At 43.5% G+C, this 17,610-nt stretch overlaps 1 protein-coding gene across 1 annotated transcript; it reads right to left on the bottom strand.

The window, feature by feature from the left end:
- Window positions 1–641: 641 nt before the first annotated feature.
- On the bottom strand, window positions 642–17,040 carry LOC136011258 (lysosomal acid lipase/cholesteryl ester hydrolase-like). The gene is made up of 10 exons (XM_065672890.1): window positions 16,959–17,040; window positions 12,570–12,708; window positions 11,146–11,260; window positions 9,842–10,040; window positions 9,461–9,570; window positions 8,015–8,151; window positions 7,287–7,427; window positions 5,695–5,766; window positions 2,155–2,223; window positions 642–1,296 (listed from the first exon to the last, which is right to left on the bottom strand). Exons 2-10 carry the CDS (start codon window positions 12,699–12,701, stop codon window positions 1,066–1,068), a joined length of 1,206 nt encoding a protein of 401 aa, XP_065528962.1. The 5' UTR covers window positions 12,702–12,708; window positions 16,959–17,040; the 3' UTR covers window positions 642–1,065.
- Window positions 17,041–17,610: the final 570 nt, after the last annotated feature.

Here is a 17,610-nt window from a genome sequence, read left to right as displayed (position 1 = left end):
CATGCCAGGAAAAAAAGCTGTCAGAGTCTGTAGCAATGAACGCTTTGGGTGTAACGTGGGGACAGAAACTCCTACCTCCAGATCAAGTTGTAGGTGAGCAGATGTGAGGCACTTGCATGGGTAATGAAGATGCTATCTCTTTGGGCTAATGGCTGGAAAGGGGAAACAGGTGACTGTTTTCACATGGTGTAGGAATTGCTTGAACAAAGACAAGTCAAGACAAAGAGCTATTTGGAAGTTAAAGCTGATAGCTCAGTGCTTGCAACAACTTCATTGGTAGTGTCAAGAGTAATTCACAGGGTAGAAGCTGCATTGTTTGGAGTGCAGCTTGCCTGGCAAGTTTACATCTCCTTATTCCTCAGCTGCCTCCATGGTCTTTGAAGCTGGGGGGTTTAGGGTGCATGAACGAATGTTTGGTGACATCTAGGCATGGAGGGCAGGAAAACATTTCTACAAGTTTTTCTGACGTTGGATTCCTTGTTGTTTGGAAGTTATCTATTGCCTGCTCAGTTGCCTGTGTCTCAAGATCTTTTGACTGTGTCGACACTGTAAGTAAATGTGAGGAAGGAAAAAGAAGTAAAAAAACCCCAAGTTTTCTCTCAAGTAGATAAATGATTTAATTTAAACAAAGGTCAGTTGTGCTTCAACAAACAAATGAACAAATCCCACATTTTGGTCTTCCTGGGAAAATATGAATTGGGCATGGGAATGGCTCTGTGGAATATGTAAAATACACAGAGGACCAACAGAGTTTAGCCTTAGGAAAATCAGTCTTAGAGTCTTGTAGAAATAAAAATTGTCCAACTTCAGTGATCCCTGCAGCGTGTGCTCAAGGATATTCATGTTTTCAGTTTTCATTCCTGTCCACCTCAAACTTCTTGGGGAGACAGCAGTCACAGTAACACCATAAAAACCCTCAAACTATGAGCAATGCAAGAAACAAGTGCAGGTAAATACTTCTATCCACTATGTGTGTCTCTGTGTTTACCTCTTCCCCAGGTATCACCCTTATTGCAAAACGGAAATTCTGGAGGTTTCTGCAGAGTGAATCCTGTGAGCGTGGTTTCAATATTTTGTCATTAGTTCAATGATTTTCCGATACATTTTCTCAGTTGCTTCAAGGCCCCAGATGAAATCAAGATGACCCCAAGAAGGAAAATGCTCATGATAAAGGAGATTTTTAATCCGAGGGAGCAGCTTTGCCGTGTCTTTTGGATCTGAAAATTTGTCCTGTCCACCACTCCAGACAGCAATTGGTGTGCTTATTTCCTCTATCTTGTACACAGGAGGAGAAGACTGTAAGAAAGGGAGGAGACTTGAGTGAATGCTGTTATAGCAGGGGCTGCATTTAGAGGAAGGATTCTGTGCAAGCACCTCTCTTTCCCTCGTGCACTCACTGCAGTATAACAGTAAGGATGAAGCTCACCCTCTTAGTGTCTATTTCCCTCATTCCATTCCCTGTCTACTGTGAAAAGTAATGATCCATTCTATTCCTGTGTCTTTCCATAAGACGTGGCAGAGTTGTCTTGCAGTTTAAAGCCTGCTTTTGCCTTCAGAACAGATAGGAAATGAGCCATGTCTGTTTATCAGTCAAGAACTGTGGAGCTTATTACTGTGTATATTTAGAATGGGAAGATCTTTAAGTTTTGTTGGGGCACGGAGTGCAACTGTTGGTCTTATTTGTTATGCTTTGGATTTAAGTGTCAAGGAAATACTTTGGTCATTTATAATTTCACTCTAGAAATTTTCTGAGCTTCCCCAAACCAAGGTATGCATTTCACTTTTAGCTGTAAGAATTATTTCTTTCCTTAGCTGAAAGGCACACCTTGAGGATTTTGGGGGCAGTGAAGAGCTCCATACTCATCCAGTCTTAGGACTGGCTGTTAGCCTTTTGGGAATGGCAGATAAATTGACATGTCCTTGGACACGTCTGCATCAGTAGAACAGGCAAACCAGACTTTCTTATCTGTCTGCAGGGACCTGCCTATGCTTTCTCTGTGACTAGACTTTTATGAGTCTTAAATTCAGGTGAAACATTACCTCAGCACTCTCTCCCTCTGTCTGTATCACCTACAGGTGCTGAAATGTGAATTCTTCTGTTCTTAGTTGTTTCAGGACCTGAGGATAGTTCTCAGGGAAGCTGTATTGCCTTACCTGGTTGTATTTCTTCATGTTTTCCTTAGAGCCATAGTCATAAGCTTGCAATTGGCCTGCAAATCTTATCTGTCAAAAGAACAGATAGAAGTGTTGAGGGACCGAGAAGCGGCATGCAGGAGGCATTTTCCTGCCTGTAATTGTAGCCAAGGCTTAGACAGTGAACTCTGAGTTACTCCCACCCTTTCCTCTGGCTGCAGGCTTCCACGGACATTGAGGATGGATTGTAGGGTGAGTAGCTCTATCCTTTCCTCTTGCTAACTTCCTTCACATCCTTTGGTATGTTTTGTTATTAAATTCTCACTGGAGTACCTTAGCTAACTAAAGTTGGAGTCCCTGTTTGTGATGCACAGTTGGGTTCAGTTGTTACACAGGAAGAGGACATGAATGTCTAGAACATTTCAGGTTTATTACCAGTTTATTACTAGTCTAGCATAATATGTCTCTTTATGCATCACATGTTTTGTTAGTCAGGTTTGTCTGGCCTGTTCACAGAAGTGGTGACACTTGCAAAGGGTCTGTAGTTACACGAGTTTGGCTATACATGAGTTGTGTCCTTACAGCAGTTTTGAGGTGGAACATTAGACACAGGCATTAGCCTTCCTGATCTGGTTGTCTAGAAGAGATGCTATATGCCCTGCAGGACTGATGTTAAGAGATAAGTACACGTCTTTTGAGGATTTTTTGTTTGGTTTGTTTTTTTGTGGGTTTTGGTGTTGGTTTTGTTTGTTTGTTTCTGTGTGTGTGCGTTGGTTTTCTCTTTTTTTTTTTCTTTTGTCACTTTATTTTGCACAAAAGCAATTTTATTTGTGAGTGATTGCAGGTAATAAAGGATTGTCTGTCAGTTTAGAAAACCCTGACTTCGAGGCTTCAAGTAGCTGGGAATGTGATAGAAATCTGTTTGCTGTATTGCCTTTGTTATTTTCTTTTTATCCTGATCCTTACTGTCTGATATGTCCTGGGGAAATCTCAGTGCCTGATACCAAAGGGGCAATTCAGACAATGCTCTGGTGTTCCACGGGAACAACTTTCTTCTGCAAGTAATGGAGGAGCCGACAAGGAGAGGTGCCATGCTTGACCTTGTGCTCACCAACAGGGAAGGGCTTGTTGAGAATGTGGTACTCCAGGGCAGCCTTGGATGCAGCGATCACGAGACGGTCGAATTTGAGATCCCCAGGACAGTGAGAAGAGCGTGCAGCAAGCTCACTGCCCTGGACTTCAAAAAAGCAGACTTTGGCCTCTTCAGGAGCCTGCTTAGTAAGGTTCCATGGGATATAGCCCTGGAGGGCAGGGGGGCCCAAGACTCTCAGTTGATATTCAAGGATCACCTGCTACAAGCTCAGGAGTGCTGCATCCCAACTAGAAGGAAGTGCGGCAGGAGGGCCAGGAGACCTCCTTGGATGGATAAGGAGCTGCTGAGGAAAATTCAAAGGAAAAAAGAAGCTTATAAAAAATGGAAGCAGGGACAGGCGGCCTGGGTAGAGTACAGGGATGTTGTCCGGGAAGCCAGGGACCAGGTGAGGAAGGCTAAGGCCCAGTTAGAATTAAACCTAGCCAGGAATGTTAAGGATAACAGGAAGGGATTCTACAGGTACGTAGCAAACAAAAAACAGACTAGGGACAACATAGGCCCCCTGAGGAAGCTTTCGGGAGAACTGGCTACACAGGATTTGGAGAAGGCTGAGGTTCTGAATGACTTCTTTGCTTTGGTCTTCACTGGCAAAGGCTCTGACTGCACCACCCAGGTCTTAGAAGGCAGACACAGGGACTGTGAGAATGAAGACCTTGGGCCCACTGTAGGAGAGGATCTGGTTTGAGACAATCTTAAAAATCTGAACGCGCACAAGTCCGTGGGACCTGATGAAATCCATCCGCGGGTCCTGAAGGAGCTGGTGAATGAAGTTGCTAAGCCACTGGCCATCGTATTTGAAAAATCATGGCAGTCAGGTGAAGTTCCCGACGACTGGAAAAAGGGAAATATAACCCCCATTTTCAAGAAGGGGAAAATGGAAGACCCAGGGAATTACAGACCAGTCAGTCTCACCTCTGTGCCTGGCAAAATCTTGGAGCAGATTCTCTTGGACAGCATGCTAAGGCACATGAAAAACAGCAAGGTGCTTGGTGACAGCCAGCATGGCTTCACTAAGGGGAAATCCTGCCTGACCAAACTGGTGGCCTTCTATGATGGGGCTACAGAATTGATGGACAAGGGGAAAGCAGTTGATGTCATCTACCTGGACTTGTGCAAAGCGTTTGACACTGTCCCACATGACATCCTTCTCTCTAAATTGGAGAGATATCAATTTGATGGATGGACCACTCGGTGGATAAAGAACTGGCTGGATGGCCGCACACAAAGAGTTGTGGTCAATGGCTCGATGTCCGGCTGGAGACCAGTAACGAGTGGTGTCCCTCAGGGATCGGTGTTGGGACCGATCTTGTTTAACATCTTCATCGCTGACATGGACAGTGGGATTGAGTGCGCCCTCAGCAAGTTTGCCGATGACACCAAACTGTGTGGTCCGGCTGACATGCTGGAGGGAAGGGATGCCATCCAGAGGGACCTCAACACGCTTGTGAGGTGGGCTGATGCCAACCTTATGAAGTTCAACCATGACAAGTGCAAGGTCCTACACCTGGGTCGGAGCAATCCCAGGCACAGCTACAGACTGGGCAAAGAAGAGATTCAGAGCAGCCCTGCAGAGAAGGACTTGGGGGTGCTGGTCGATGAGAAAATGAACATGAGCTGGCAGTGTGTGCTCGCAGCCCAGAAAGCCAACCATATCCTGGGCTGCATCAAAAGGAGCGTGACCAGCAGGTGGAAGGCGGTGATCCTGCCCCTCTACTCTGCTCTTGGGAGACCTCGCCTGGAGTATTGTGTGTAGTTCTGGTGTCCTCAACATAAAAAGGACATGGAACTGTTGGAACAAGTCCAGAGGAGGGTCACGAGGATGACCAGGGGACTGGAGCACCTCCCGTATGAAGACAGGCTGAGGAAGTTGGGGCTGTTCAGCCTGGAGAAGAGAAGGCTGCGTGGAGACCTCATAGCAGCCTTCCAGTACTTGAAGGGGGCCTATAGGGATGCTGGGGAGGGACTCTTTCTCAGTTTTGTAGTGACAGGACAAGGGGTAATGGGTTAAAACTTAAACAGGGGAAGTTTAGATTGGATATAAGGAGGAAATTCTTTCCTGTTAGGGTGGTGAGGCACTGGAATGGGTTGCCCAGGGAGGTTGTGAGTGCTCCATCCCTGGCAGTGTTCAAGGCCAGGTTGGATGAAGCCTTGTGTGGGATGGTTTAGTGTGAGGTGTCCCTGCCCATGGCAGGGGGGTTGGAACTAGATGATCTTGAGGTCCTTTCCAACCCTAACTATTCTATGATTCTATGGGAAACAGTGCACCTTCTGGCAGGTGCCCATGGAAGCATGTGAGAGGATGGGATGGGCAGTTTCCCAAATTCACCCTCTCTGGACTTCCCTGTGGGCTGTTGGTTGAATTAAAAGCAGTAGTAAGAGTTTGTTTATAGGGCAGTATGCAGTTATACCTGACGCCAATGGACAAAATCTTGTGCTGATGTTCCAGCAGGAGAATGTCCTACGTATGTATCGATTCGACTCTGGAGAGAAAGCAGAGGTGTTATAAATGCAGTGATCCAAAGTGTTATAAATGCTGTGATAGAATAAAGATGTGAAGCACCTGAGCAACATACTGCTTCTGTGTTAAACCCCCATTTTAATAGGATATGCTTCAAATATCAGACAGAAAACTGAGAAGCAGACTTAGGAATAGCTGTTTAATTGTATGCATCTGCACACTTTCTCCTTGAAAGCAAGTCTGCTCCCTGAAGACAGTACTGTGGGATCCTGTGGCTCAGCAACAGTAGGGAAAAACCTTCCAGTCCTTGCCAAGTAGATTCCTCACCTCACATCAAATTCCTATGAGCGTATAAGTCTTTCGAAGCTTTGGTTTTCTCTTCACTTTACTCCTAGTGCTAAAGAAGCCGGCTTACAAAACCAATTGCTTTTTCTTCTGTTTTTTTTTTTTTTTTTTTTAGTTCTGCATTTTTATAGTTCTGTTAAGGAGATGTTCTAACTGCATTTCCCCAGATTCCTCCTCAGACTTGTTATCTTGCACTGAGAACCACATTAGTGATTTAAGCCAAGTCAGGAAAGATCCTTAATGGTTTAGCTCTGCAATTCAAAGGGGCTGCAATGCCTCTAGTTGTTTTTGCATTGAACCTTTGATTCTCACTGCTTTCCCATATATGCTTTTACAAGTGGTTGTAGATGGAGAAAAATGGTCCTCAGTCTTTACAGGTGTTGCAGTAATAAACATTACACAGGCCAGCTTCTGCATACTTTGGCCACTGTAAGGGGAATTTAAGACACACTACAGCATGCATATGTTGGTAAGCATAGGGACAACTCTCCTGTTTCTCTTGTCCACTCTGCCTGACTTGCTAATCTCTCTGAATCCCACTGTAGATGTTTTGCACTCCTCAGCCACAGGGGAAGGGCTTCCTGTAGCTCTACAGATTTTTTGCAGAATAAGTTGTTGAGCACAGTTCCAAGGACAAAAGAAAAAAAAAAAAAGGGGGAAAAAAAGGGAAAATAAGGAAAATGCCCCTTACTATAACTCTTTAGGTCCAAGTACTGGTACAAGCAGTCTGAAAAGTGGGAAGGGAAAAGGAGCTTTTTTCCCGCTTTGTAATTATACCAGTGTTCAGAGGACCCTGGTGTCTGCATGCTAAAAAAGCAAACTGGGAACTGTGTTACCAAGAAGTCTGACTCCATCATCCATTTGCTCTTTTTAGGGCATCTGTGTATGACCAAAACATGGTTGGCTTAGCCTCAAAAGAGCACGCATCTATTGACATGTGCAGTATAGCTCCAGACTGTTTTCTGTCCTTTCTGTGGCTAGGATTTGCATAATTGTTGCTCCCATCTGTCATTAGCTCTAGTCCTGTTTGGCACAATGTCCTGGCATTCCCTCCATCTGCTAAGAACTATGTTGTGGTTTATATATGTTTACATTCCTGAAAGTTACTAGATAAGGATAGAGTTCACAGAGGTAATTTCTGTAATTTCTGATATCACCTCAGTTTTACTTTGAGTAGGTGTTCTTGCATATACATACCGTGTTCAGATTCTTTATGCTACCTCCAGCTACATAACAGAGTATGTGGCCACAAAACTTATCCAGGTTTGCACATAGCTGTGTCACAGGTCCTCTCAGAAAACCAACCTGGTGCATGGTTCCTTTGCAACCGAATAGTAACTGAGGGAAGGAAAGAGCACAATCACAGCACCTTTTTTTTTTACTTGTTACAGGAGTATTTTATGCATTAAACTGTTGCTAACAGCCTAGCCTCCTAACTCAGTACTCAAAGATTGCTAAAGAAGGTTGCCCTCTCAGTACCCCTTGCAACACCTTTTTCCCCATAGTGCATCACGTATCCTTCCTTCTTCTTGTTACTGTCATCAATACTGGAAGAAACCCTCCTCCATTTCTAGTGAAACAACCTCAGTGCTCACTTATTTCTGAAGGCCCCAGAGACTGTATAGCTGCTATTGCAGCTCTGGTTTAGTTCCTCCTGCATGAGGCCAGCAAAATATTAGTTAAGTTCAAGAGTCTGATGATGAGAGAGTTTCACAAGTCTCCTGCTTGACTGGGACCTGCTGCTACAAGCCCTGTATCTCCAGTACTTTCCTCACAGAGTTTGGGAACATATTTTTCAAAAGCACTCAATTCATCCCTATGGCAGCATCAGCATGTCATCTGTTCAGGAACACTTCGCCTCAGATTGAGTGAACCCTGTGAAGTTAAGTCAAGCATTGGGACTCTTAGAGAGAAAAATGACATACCCACATCAGTGGTTCAGGAAGATTTGTTATCTTAACCAGAGGGCTTGTAGCGTATGAACATGAAGCTACTGGACCCAGAGCACAGAATATTTTCACCCTTTTAGCCAGCTCAGGATATGTAGAAAATGCTATGAAGCCTGCAAGTGCATAAGAGACAGCATGAGTTAGTGAAGACATCTCCCACAGACAAGATAAACAAATAAACAGTAGGTAGCAAATGAGAAATTAGACTAGGTCTGCAGCCCATTGTCTGTTTATGTTTGTCTGTGCTTCATGTTTTACCTAAGGCAAATGTTGAAGTCGTGAAAGTGATTTTATTTGGGAGGCAAAGTTCATTCTGAGTTTTAGAGCATGTCTGAATATTGCATTTATCAGAACAGTTTTTGTAGGCAACGTGTCAATGAGGTTTTTGTGATAAAATCAACTCTCCCTAAAGTTCAAAAAACTCTCATGAAAAATGAGTTTTTCATATTATAGTCTCTAAACGTTTATGTATGTTCATGCTTCCACTAAACTGCAGACTAATTAGCTGAATACTGGGAGCTTTGAAGCTTTTCAACTGATTGTTTGCATCAAAGGCGGCTGAAGAAGTCCTAGATCATTACTTTGTTTTGCCATTAGGGTTTTAAAGTAATTTCATGAGAGGAAAAGAAAGAAAAGGTCTGGAACTGTGACAATATATGATTCTCCCACATCTCCTTCTCTTTTCTTCTGGGTCATTTCACTTTAATGAACTGGCAGCTGCTCATTTTCTAGTCAACGTCCATTCACGGCTCTTAAACTGTAAACAGCAGGAACTCTCAACTTACTCTAAAAGAAAGTTAGTTGCATTCAGAGGCCATGCAGTGAGTTAATGCTAAAGGCTGGCACTAAGAGAAAATAAGTTATTGACACTTTTTTCCCAATGTTCAGTCCCTGACGATATCATTTTAAACAGTAATATTGCCGGTTAAAGTGACTCATAAGCTATGCTTTAAATTTTAACATTGCCATTAAGTCACATGACTTAGTAATGTTAAGGTTCTTTTCCCTTGTCTTGTTATTTGAAGTCATGTATTATATTTGCTGTTTTATCTTTTTAGCTTTTCCTTCCTGTTCACAAAGGAATTAACTGAATGTTTTAATACAAAAGAGGAACTTAAAAATTCCTATTGCTAAGAATTTAAGAAAAATACCTGAAGTACACGGTAAATAACTACTCTCATGTCTCTAATTATATGAAAAGTTGAACTGTATTTGGATCTACTATTAGGTTTCCTTGCTTATTAAGGGTGGTCAAAGCTTAGTTTAGAGAAGTTTTGCATGTTTTCCAAATCTCAGCTCAGAAGACACTTCTACGTTTGCTAGCTCTCTATAAACATGAAAAAATAACCGAATCAATAGGATGACCCACCTCCTGGTCAGATATAAACATGAGTGGTTGTGAACTGAGTGTCCTGACATTACCTGATGCTGCGCCTTCAGAGTGACCAACATAATATACATCCTTCTGTCCAGTTTTATTCATGATGAAGTACAACTCTGCAGGAATATCATATTTACCCATTTCATCAAAGCTACAGAGGAGAAACATAGAACATTAGCAGACAATTTAGCTATCACAGTGTGAATTACTGAGTATTCCATTTTGTTTCCCAGTCTGAAATCTCTTCCTCAGCCAATGCTCTCAACTCTGTGTAGTAGTGAGCATCCTTCTTCATCTGGTTCTTTACTCTCCTTGGTTGGTATAGACCCTGGTTTGGTGTTGGTTTAGGTAAAAGCCCTCAGGCTGAAGCTATCTAGTCCCCTCAGAGTTTTTGTCTGAGTAATTTTCCCTCTACAGAGTACCTGAACTGCCAGAATGCTTTCTGGCTGGGATTAAGGGTCTTGTGTTTTAAAGACCAAGTATTCCCTCGGCTGTTTCCCATCCAGACATCATAGCCAGCATCTGCGAGGAGGAAGCCCAAGCTATTGTTGGGCAGGTTAGAAATCCAGTGTGTAGCATCTCCTAGAAGAGCATGTTGTAGGAAGACTGCAGGCTTTTGCCCTGGAAAAGAAAAATATTCTTATATTGGAGCAGTCGTTAATGTGTATTTAAGACTGGGGTGCAGAGTTTAGCTTCTAAGAGGGTTTAAATCTTTCCTTCTTCAAGAAGCTCCCAGGAGAATGATGCATAGATATTGGTCGGAGAAACCTGAGGGGGTTGTTCCATGTAAGCAGGAAACATTTAATGACATTTCATAACAATTTCATGACAGGACTGGCAAATAAGGAATTTATTGAGGAGGCTTGTCCCCAGCTCCTTTTGTACTGGAAAGCAAACTTACAGGTGCCTATATTGAAACCATCTATCCACCGCTGAAAACTTCTGAAGGCATATGTGTATGAAATACAAACATTAATTTTTTTGTATTTGTAAATATATTTTGAAAATATAAATAGTGTATGAAAGACAAGGCAGCGTAGCTACCCTTAGGTCTATTTAGCAGCCAGCCGAGCAGGGCTCCTGATCCAACTTCGGTTAACCTTACTCTGACAATGAGGCTGGCCCAGATGATCTCTGAAGGAGGAGATCCAAATAGGAGTAGACATTCAGAATGAATTATTCTATAGCTCTAATAAGGAGTAATAAACAAAATAGCATCATTGGGGCACCTGAAATTCCAGGTGGAAATTCTTTCTCCATTCAGAAAACATGATGCGAAAAATGAAACGCATTTGCTTTTCACTGATGACCTTATCAACTTGCTTAAGAATATCTCTGTCCTTCAAAGGCTGGGAACTAATATTCATATGCCCAACCTGAGAGACTTTGTTGTCAGGCTTCTATTTTAAATGTATATTACTTAGAATGCAAATGCAAAACCTTCCAAAATCCAGTTTAACACATCCTCCCCAGCCCACATGAAAGAACAAACCTGTGATATTACAAAATCAGAAAAGTCTCAAATAGTAACAGAGACACTGAACGCATGGGTTTCAGATGGATTCAGAATTCAGGCCACATTCCTGACTAGGTGGTCTTGCTGAGACTGAAAGGTGTGGAACGTGTCATGGCATGTGCAAAGGAGAAAGATGGGGGACTCATAGAAGGGTTGACTCTCAGGCTTTCTCCTATTTCTTTCTCCTTCCATCCTATGGCTGTGTCATACCTGTATTTTGGCTGTTCCTCCCAGCAGGAATTCTGAAAACACTAAGAATGTACCCATCCTCTGTAGTAACTTCGTATTCCTCACTGGGGTATCCATGATATCTGATAATTTCACTCTGTGAGAAGCCAAAGGAGAGTTTATGAACATGCAGGTTGTCCTGTTTTAGAGGGTAACCAAGCTGAGCAGTGTGGATGTGGGCTGTTCTGAGACATCAGTGCAAGGCCCATGGCCACAGGGACCATGGCTGAGAATGATTATTACAGGTCTTGTAAAAACATGCACCAAAGTCTTCTTCAGTCCTGCTTAAGTGGCAGTTGTCTTGTATTTGACAGCACATTATGGGACGAAACAGGACTGTACTGAGTGACTAACCTTTTGGGAGATAGTTTGTCCTGTTTTGCAAGGCTGATACAGATCATACCTTTCTATAAATTAAATACATAGGAGTGTTGATACAAGACAATGCCAAAAGTTGTGGGTTTTGGTCCATAATCAATCCTTTCGTGCCAAAGTGTAGTTAGGCAAGCCAAGCAGGCAAGGCAAACAAAGGTGGAGCTCTTGTCACTAGGGAACTCATAAGACCACCTACACCTAATTTTACATGTACTGTGAGGAAAGTTTTGGTGATTCAGAGCAATGGGTCTTGGATTACTTTGTGTAATGAGAATCTGCTGCTTGAGGAGGTAATTCATCCTCCCATGCCACTATACTGAGGAAAGAGGTTGTTACAGAAAGGAAGGGCTTTGCTTACTTTGAGACTAGAAACCAGCCTTTGCCTCCAGAGCAAAGGAATTCTTCTCTGGCAGCTTGGACTGTTTAGATGTTTCTTCTTACCTCTTGCTCCCTATCATAGTGCTGGAGGATCTTTGTGCTCTTGCCAGGTTCATACTTTCCCTTCTTTGTACGGCAGCCAGAAATACCAATGTGTGTTGAGAAAGGCGACTGCAAAAAGGTGTCACGAGGCATCGCCCAGCATTGTGTTCACTGTTTTTCTGTTGGGGTTCACCCTAAATGCAGGCAATGAAATTCTGTTGTTCAGTTGGTATGGGCTGGAGAGTGTAGTCTGGCTTTGGTCACAGTGCAGGGCTGAGTCCTGTTGCTGGAGTCAAAATACAGTAGCCTGGATCTTCAGTGCCCCTCTGGGGAGTTACCTGTCCTTGGAGGCAAAAGGAGCAGCCAGCACCCTCCATTGCAGTGTTTGTGTCTGTCCTCATGCCATATGCAAGAGTCGCGTCTATCCCTGGCACATTCATAGCCAACCCTCATTACAGCGGTGACTGTAATGCAGTAGTTTTGGAAAAGGCAGGTTGGGAAAACAAGAAATGCAGAAGGGACACTTTTTAGCCTCCTCACTGGGACTGTTAGTGATGGGGTATTGGGAGAGACACTTGAGAAGGAAAGAGAGAGAAAATGACCCAACTTACAACATTCATAAGGGCTTCAGGGTTACGAGTCTTCCTGAACTGTCTTTCATCTGAGTTTAGAGTGGGGGGTGTTGTGAATCCTGCTGAAAAGGCGATTGCTTGAGAGCAGAGCAGCATGAGGAGGCACCACATCTTGGGGCTGAGTGAAAGAACACATGCAGGGTTGTTTGCATTAGAAGTGACATGGAATTCCGCAGGAAGACACAACTGGGGAGTTGAAGAAGGTTGCCCATGGTCTGTTCCCCAAGGGGCTGCCAGAATAAGTACCTTTGTGAGGAAGCGCTCTCTGCAGCTCACCCTGTTCAACAGGCAGGGTTACAGAACAGGTGAGGAAAACACTTTGACATACCACACGTGAACGTGCCTGAACATTCTGAAGGTGACAAGGGAGCTGTGGTTGACAGACAGGGCCAAGTGTTGGTATGAATCTAACAGAAGCCTGGCAAAGAAGCATGAGTACTTGAGATGACCATCACCCAGATTGTCTGCCTTTATCTGCCTCCTCTTCTCTGCCAGCAGGAGAAGTGAAAGGAGGAGAAAGCACTGTTTGTTTCCTGTCTCACCAGGAAAGACGTGAGAGAGGTCTCTTTCTACCTGCCCTCTCTTCCTTTGGGTTCAAATGCCATTCTTGGTGCTGGTCAGTGGTGTGTTGGGGTGAGGGACAGTCAATGAGGCTTGTGAAAGGTGCAGAGGCAGTTATTCAGGGACTCTGGGAGGAGATGTAATGGGCTTAGGCACTATGCTTGCACCAGGTCAGTGCTAGCTTGTGTTCACTGTGGGGTGATGTGCCCCAGACCAGGTTCAAGTTCTGTTTGAAACTAGTTCCTCTGATAACATGAAGTGAACAATGTCACCAGAAGCCCCGTAAGTCAATTCCCTGTCAGCCTTGCCTTTCAGATTGAAACTGAGTCATCTAGGTCTCCATTTACCAGCCCCTCAGGCTTCTTCACTAGCCCCTTGCTGCCTGCTTCTTCCAAGAACCCTCTCTGTCATCCCCAGAAATTGTATTTTTCCTGCTGCTACTTCTGAGTCCAATGTTTCTGTCTCAAAATCAATGGCTACCACCAGCCAAGAAACCATGGAATCGTTTGGGTTTAGAGCAGTGAACAATGGAGCCTGAGACTGACTTCATGTTGCCAAGGGTCTACCTCCCATATTTCTTAGAAATGACAGTCCATATTGAAAATCTTGTATTGGTCATGTTAAAGTGAGACCTTGTCCTTTCCTGGGTTGACTGTTGGTACCAGATTAGCTTCTCTGAATGCAGAGTGCAGTCTATCTAGCACCAGGTTATGCTGACTTCACCTACAGTATACATGCTTCCAGGTTTTAGTCTTTATTTTCCAGAACCCAGTCAATGAATGCAGGAACACTTTCTTTGCTTTCAACATGCAAATGTTGACTTAGATGCTCCCTAGAAAAGGGAAGAGAAGTTTCTGCATCCCAGAAGGTTACTGGGTGTGGGACTGTAAGTTAAAACTTATTGAAGAACAAGGAAAGCGGTCCTTGCGTACAAGAGGGCTGCAAGTAAGTAGGATAGGATTTTTCTATCCAATCTGAAGAACTGTACAAAAACGATTCATACATATAGTTCAGGACTGTGCTTACACATTCTAGAAAAGCCATTGTATATCTAAATAGTTGTTGTATGCTGTGTCTGCATCAGTGAGGAGAGAATGAGGGCTGCAAAGAGAAAAGTAGCGGCCATTCTCATGTAGATAAAGACCGTAAATATCAGGCAGGCTATATAAATGTTCAGCAAGAGAATCCATGGGACAAAAAGGTCAGGGACAAAAGGGTCAGGTAATGCAATGTAAGTCTCCAGCTCATTGAGGAGCCTAGTAAAATTGCCTCACCAGTAATGACTGGGGACATTACTGTTTTTGTAAGCTTGGTTTCCTCAGAAGAAGAAGGCATACTTCTATGACTGCAGTGTGTTTATGTTAGTCCACCTTTCCGTCCATCCTGTAATTAACTCTGGATGTCATTTGTAAATATCTGCCATGTTCAGCACTGAGATACAAGCTTGTAAGGGAATGAATTCCCAGGATCTTCTGAGGACTGTTTGCTGGAGGAGACTATTGTCGTGGTTTAAACCAAACCACAAAGCTCGTTCACTCACTCCCCCCCCCCCCCCCCCCCGCTTTTTTTTTCTCCCTCTTTCTTTCCTTCCCCCACCCTCCGACCCTCCCCGCTCCCGGAGGGATGGGGAGAAGAACAGAGAGAACGTAACTCCCATAGGTTGAGATAAGAACAGTCCAGTAACTGAGGTATAACACAAACCACTACTGCTACCACCAATAGTAATAATGCTAAGAGAAAATAACAAGAGAAGAGAATACGATACCACTGCAGAACAAGTTTGAACCCCCCCCCCCCCCCCCCCGAAGAGCGACTGTGCCCTTCTGGGGTAACTCTCCGTTACATCCTGTGCATGACGTGCTGTGGTATGGAATACCTCTTTGGTCAGTCTGGGTCAGGTGTCCTGTCTCTGCTTCCTCCCGGCCTCCCCTCCCCCCTGGCAGAGCATGAGGCTCAGAAAGTCCTTGGCCAGACCAAACATTTGAGCAGCAACTGAAAACATCGGCGTTATCAGCTCTGTTCCCAGTCTGAAAGTCAAAACCACAGCACTGCACCAGCTACTAAGAAGGAGAAAAATAACTGCTACTGCTGAACCCAGGACAACTATTCAATGGAGTTAGTGTGTTGCTGGAGGGAAGGCAGGCCAAAGACAGCTGTTGTATGTTCTGCAACTAGTTTAACAGTCAGCAAAAGTGAACTAGACAACTAGTCAGTGCCCATGTAGCTTGAAAGTAGCCACAGCATGGCTGGGCATCTGTGTTTGTGAGGGAATGTCATGGGAGACCTGCCTTTACTATAGCTTGCATTAGGAAGTTAAGCAGACTAAGTAAACAAGTTTTTCTGAAACCAGGCATTGCTAGGTCCATTAGACATGGAGAATCCAATGTTTAATGAAGAACAGAGGTTTTCATGCAGCCACATGTTTCTGGAGTCTGCTTCTAGCATAAGACATCTGCTGTGAGGAGACATGCTGCTCTATGAAGTGTATTCTGAAGTGTATTCTGAAAGGGAGCTACAAATCAAGATAAAATAAGAAAGTATTCTCTGGTAAGTAATGGGGAAGATGCGCAGGATTTGTGGGAGTTATATTTGCACTTTTTAAGTCTCTTTATAGGAAAAGGAATTTCAAATTGTTCTGGTATTTAACTAGAAATTTAACCTTTAAATTTGACTGAACAAATAAAAGGGTCAAACCTCATGAGTCATTGGAGAGTTCGAATGAACCAGTGTTTGGAAACACCCAGAACTTTAAATTTGGCATCAAAACACACTGCATTCAATTCCCTTTGTATATTTAATCCCTCTTAACGTCTGTTGTCAAAACAAGAAGTCTCACAACTACATAGCCAGCCAAACACTCTTTTTAGCTTTCTGTTGTTTTACTCCATTCTTATGGCAGTAAATTATGCTTCCCCCTCCCTGCACAGGGAATCTTATTTGGGAAGAAAAAGTTCTGCTAATGTCTCAGCTTGTTTTCAAATCACTTTCAAAACTAGTTAGTGCAATGCAGAAGCTAAACTATTCCTCTGGTGAAGGCAAACTTTTCTCAGTGCCCTTTAATATCACCTGGCTTAGCTGGCATGGCTCATGGGCTTCCAGTTATTTGCCTTTTAAACCAGATATAGCGGGCTAAGCAATATCAGTCTTGGCAGACCACTGCTCCCTAAGCTTCAGGAATAAAGACAATTAAGGAGATGTGAGCAAAGTTTTATCTAGTGAGATGGATGGGCATGTTAAACTGTCATTAAAGAACTCTCAGAAGTTAAAAAGGTCAGAGAGAGAAATGCCCTTGAAAGTTCTTTAGGTACTTTTAATGAAATTAAGATAGCAGCCCTCCAGGAATTTATCCATCTTTGCTCTTTAGCAGTCTAAATTTATTTCATGTAAGTTGTAAGGCACACACACACCAACCACAGAAGCAACTGTGACTGAATGTATATGAGAATGTGCTGCCTTGCCTTACTCACTTACAAAACATGCATGTGCATTACACTGCAATAGCAGGAGGTCCAGTTTACAAACACAGTTGCAACATTGAGACTTTCATTCCCTTGTTCTCAGCCTGAAGAAAACCAGCTGAGGCCAATGAAATAGTTGCTCTTGTTCTTCCTTTTGTGCAGGTTAAACTTCTTTGCCTTCTATCGTGAGCCAACAAGCACTTCTGCGTATACTACTAGGCATATAGATCAGAGAGGCAAAAAGCTGTCTATTCTTACAAGCAACTGCACAAAACCAAGGCTGAATGTCTTTATGGGGACAAACAACAAAGAAAAAAGACATATGAAGACATATGTATAAGCAACTTACCCCTGAATTGACTGCCTTGCTTGTGTCCTCTGCCTCAGTTCCTAGTCAGTCTCCACTAGCAGACTGATTCACTGGCAGAAACCTGCTCTGATAAAAGGAAGCCAGAACACAATGAGCACTTCAGGGTAGCAGCTGTCAGTGTCATGAGTTGGCAGCATGTATTGTAGAGCGTGTTTAAGTGTTGCTTTGGCAATGTTTCAGAAATGGGGAAATCTTTGAGATGAAAAAGATCTTCTGGTGAAATTCGCAAACCCAAAATGCGCTGTGGAGCAGGAGAGTTTAAGAAGTACCTACAAATCAGTAATTAGGATGTTTAGCTTGTACCTGGGTGTTCCAGTTCCCTGAGGCTGCGGCAGACCTAGCCCTGTACTGTCATCCAGCTGAGGGGCTGTTACAGATGTAATCTTTTCTGGACGAAGAGGAGGAAGTGTCCAGCTTCTTTCAACATACACTTTCAAGAGCACTGTCTCTGCTATTGCTTTTCATCTGCTTTATGTTAACTTTAACATTACAGACTGTGTTGGTTTTCAGTGAGCAGCACAAGTCATGAAACCCATCTTATTCTACATTAGTCGCTCAGAGTTGACGTGGCTTCTGTAAGGACACTCTGGTGCTAAAGAAGACTTGAAAACATCATACAACTTTCCTCTCT

This window comes from Lathamus discolor, chromosome 3 (assembly GCF_037157495.1).
Source record: "Lathamus discolor isolate bLatDis1 chromosome 3, bLatDis1.hap1, whole genome shotgun sequence".
Classification (NCBI taxonomy): domain Eukaryota; kingdom Metazoa; phylum Chordata; class Aves; order Psittaciformes; family Psittacidae; genus Lathamus; species Lathamus discolor.
The sequence above is the reverse complement of the archived record's forward strand: the minus strand, read 5'-3'. Positions and strand labels throughout refer to the sequence as shown.